Below are 2,853 nucleotides of genomic sequence, written 5' to 3'. Positions count from 1 at the left end.
TTGAAGTCTTTAAAGTGAGGTTGCTTCAGATGTTTATTTTTTGTTTCTGTGTTTTCCTCCAAGCTGGAAACAGTAGTTGTAGGTGCATTTGATTTTACTGTAACATTTGTTCAGGAGTCAGTTTATCCTTAGCTTGAACAGTAAAGGTACTATTACCTTTACTAATGGTAGTAAAGTGTTTAGCAAAGAACAGTGTTACTTTCCTCTCCAACTTCATAAAGATGCTAAAAAATGATCAACTGTTTCTATTACRTAGTAGCTGCCTCTGTAGAAGTTCTGTAGCTGCTTCTGGCTGCTGTGCAAGAACAGACCTGATGCTTTTGACTTGGGGGCAAGGTGGGAGCAGAATCACTACTGAACTGTGCTGCAACTTCTTGCAATTTTATTCATTTAAAACTCTGTAAGAAAGAAAACACATATAATCCTTTTGCTTGTTATTTCTGTATTTCCAGTAATAAAGAACACATGAAGAATAAAACTACAATGGACAGAAATGACCACAGCTGATGACCAGCACTCTCTGCACTCCTGGTTTAAAAAGAATGAACTGCTGAGCCTACTAGTCAAAGAGTAATAATCAACTGGACTTAYCTCTAAGAAACGTCAGGATCTTTGAAGCACGGAAAAGACTGATAGACTTGGCAAATGTGACATGAAACATTCCACACTCTGCTATCACGTGCTGTTGCTTGCTGAATTGTGAAGAACTGTCTGTTAAGAGCTGCTTTCTAGTAACCTGCCAATCACCCTTTTTTGGACTTGAAAGTGGTATTTTCTTGCATGCRTTCTGTAACTATGCACAAGCAAAGTGTATTATCTGCTTTATCTATTTAAAAATCAGCACAGTGGTGAGTAAAATTAACTTTATTTGTTTTCACCCTTCAATTCTAATCACTTAAGTCCATACTGGTGGAAATTTGAATTGATTACATGCAAGGGTTAAGGTAAGTCTCTTCACATAATATATGAAAATGAGCCTCGAAAACTATTTTCACTGTTGGTGAAAAGAAGAGAAAGTTGTTATTTATAATAAGGCCTTATGCTGTGTACATATATTGTCTATGAAATATTTTTGATTTTAGTTTATTGCTTGTAAAAGAGAAATTATATAATTTATTTAGTAAATACTACTGTAAACTATAGTTTTATTGATAAATAAAATATTTTGTTCCCAAGACTTTGACAAGTATCAACTTGTTTGTGATTTATACAAGATGTACTGTTCTGGTATTTCAAGTTCTATACCTTCAAGAAATGGTCTTTATGAGATGGGCCAATCCACTGCATAACACGGCATCTGTCTCGACCTTCTATCAGCTCTTCAGTGGAGAATCTTTTAGCTACAGTAGAAAAGGCAAAGGAGCATACTCAGTAGGCACTTCTTGACAACAACATTTCAGGATGTTTGGTATAGTCAATCATTCTAAGATTATATAGAAACTGGTCTGGTTTCCCTTATTCCGCTAACAGCAAGAACATGATCACAAGCTCCAATGACCACCAGCCCAAGATTTTACACTTCAATGCAGTATTGCATTTAAAAAGTAAACAGTTGTTGCTTCAAAGTGTATGAAAGCTACGAGGAATAATACCTCCTCTAGGAGAAAGTGCGAGCATACCTGATGGTTTGGCAAAAAATCTGGCACTTTAATTCCTAGAATTAAGCCTTATACCTCTCTCTAGAATTTCTCATTTAAGGTTTCTTTTCTCTTGCCTTCTTGTGATCTTATACCATACACCTGACCAGGAGTGGAGGGACAGTATGCAAAGAACAGAAAAGGGCCAATTGATTCTTTTTCCATGTAGAGTCTCTGGCTGAACCTAGAAGCTATATCTTATGACTGTCCCTTTCTAGGTTTTACAATGAGACTGCTTAATCTCAGCAAGATAATTCTTCTACAGCATTCTCCCTGGAAATGCAGAGACAAATCTGTATGCTCTGCAAGCAAAACAATTTTATACTTCCATGTGTCTGCTTCTTCATGCACTGTGTATAGCATACTTAGAAGGTGTTTCTATGCAAAGTAAGTATTTCTGTTTCGCCTTACTAAGGGAGAGAAGTTTAAAGTTCTTAGTTTAAGCACTAGGTTAAACTCCAAAAGGAAGTATATACTAAGTTGATTTTTTTTCCAGTTAACTAGCAGGCTGCAGTATCCAAATTGTTTATCATTAGCAAGAATCCAGAGGACGAAAAACTTAAACGTGACCATTCTGCCCAGAACCAGAGTGTTTCTACTAAATGTTTCAGAGAATGAACCATCCTTTATGTACAGTCCTTTTAAAAAGGTCATTTATAAATGAAAACAGTCCTCTAATACTTGCTAAAGGAAATCCTCTGTAGATTATGGAGCGTAGTGGTAAATCCACCTCTGAAGCATGTCCACTTAATAATTTCTTTTTATCAGTGTGTGCTTCCACTGAGGGGGAAGAGTGACTACAGCTGAGCAATATTAGTGACCAATAACTTGACACTCTTTCCCTTTCGTGCTTGAAATGGCCTAAAAATTCAAACATCCAAGAGGACAGGAGGCCTATAAGGATGTGTATGTTTCATGCCCAAATTTGATTTCTCTTCAGTTTGCATCATTGGTRACTCTTTTAGGATTTAAAGATGTTCAAACACATATCCAAGCTGGTAAGGGAATGCTTGTCAAGTAAAAATAAAACACACACAGAAGGCATGGGCACAGATAATTAACTCCCTGGAGTACTAAAGTGATGTATTAGTATTTTTCTTTAGCCCTGAACAGATGGAACTCACCACAAGGAGCAAAATATGAAGAATTAGGTCACAGGCATGCAGACTATCAGCATGCAAAACTTGGGCCCTCTAAGCTGCCTGGAAGATAAAAG

At 36.7% G+C, this 2,853-nt stretch overlaps 1 protein-coding gene and 1 long non-coding RNA gene across 2 annotated transcripts in view; one reads left to right on the top strand and one right to left on the bottom strand.

Annotated features, from left to right (window-relative positions):
- Positions 1 to 1,031, top strand: part of PIP5K1B (phosphatidylinositol-4-phosphate 5-kinase type 1 beta) — a 105,038-nt gene extending 104,007 nt beyond the window's left edge. Inside the window, exon 15 of the mRNA XM_085312532.1 lies at positions 453 to 1,031. Coding sequence (XP_085168658.1) covers positions 453 to 455 — 3 coding nt within the window. The 3' untranslated portion in view covers positions 456 to 1,031. The remainder of the gene's footprint in view (positions 1 to 452) is intronic.
- On the bottom strand, positions 11 to 2,853 carry LOC146601103 (uncharacterized). The gene is made up of 3 exons (XR_014896759.1): positions 2,762 to 2,853; positions 1,246 to 1,340; positions 11 to 398 (listed from the first exon to the last, which is right to left on the bottom strand). It is a non-coding gene; the product is annotated as an uncharacterized LOC146601103 (long non-coding RNA).

This window comes from Rhea americana, unplaced genomic scaffold (genome assembly GCF_003343005.1).
Source record: "Rhea americana isolate MKP2758 unplaced genomic scaffold, rheAme1 scaffold_11, whole genome shotgun sequence".
Lineage (NCBI taxonomy): Eukaryota > Metazoa > Chordata > Aves > Rheiformes > Rheidae > Rhea > Rhea americana.
The sequence above is the reverse complement of the archived record's forward strand: the minus strand, read 5'-3'. Positions and strand labels throughout refer to the sequence as shown.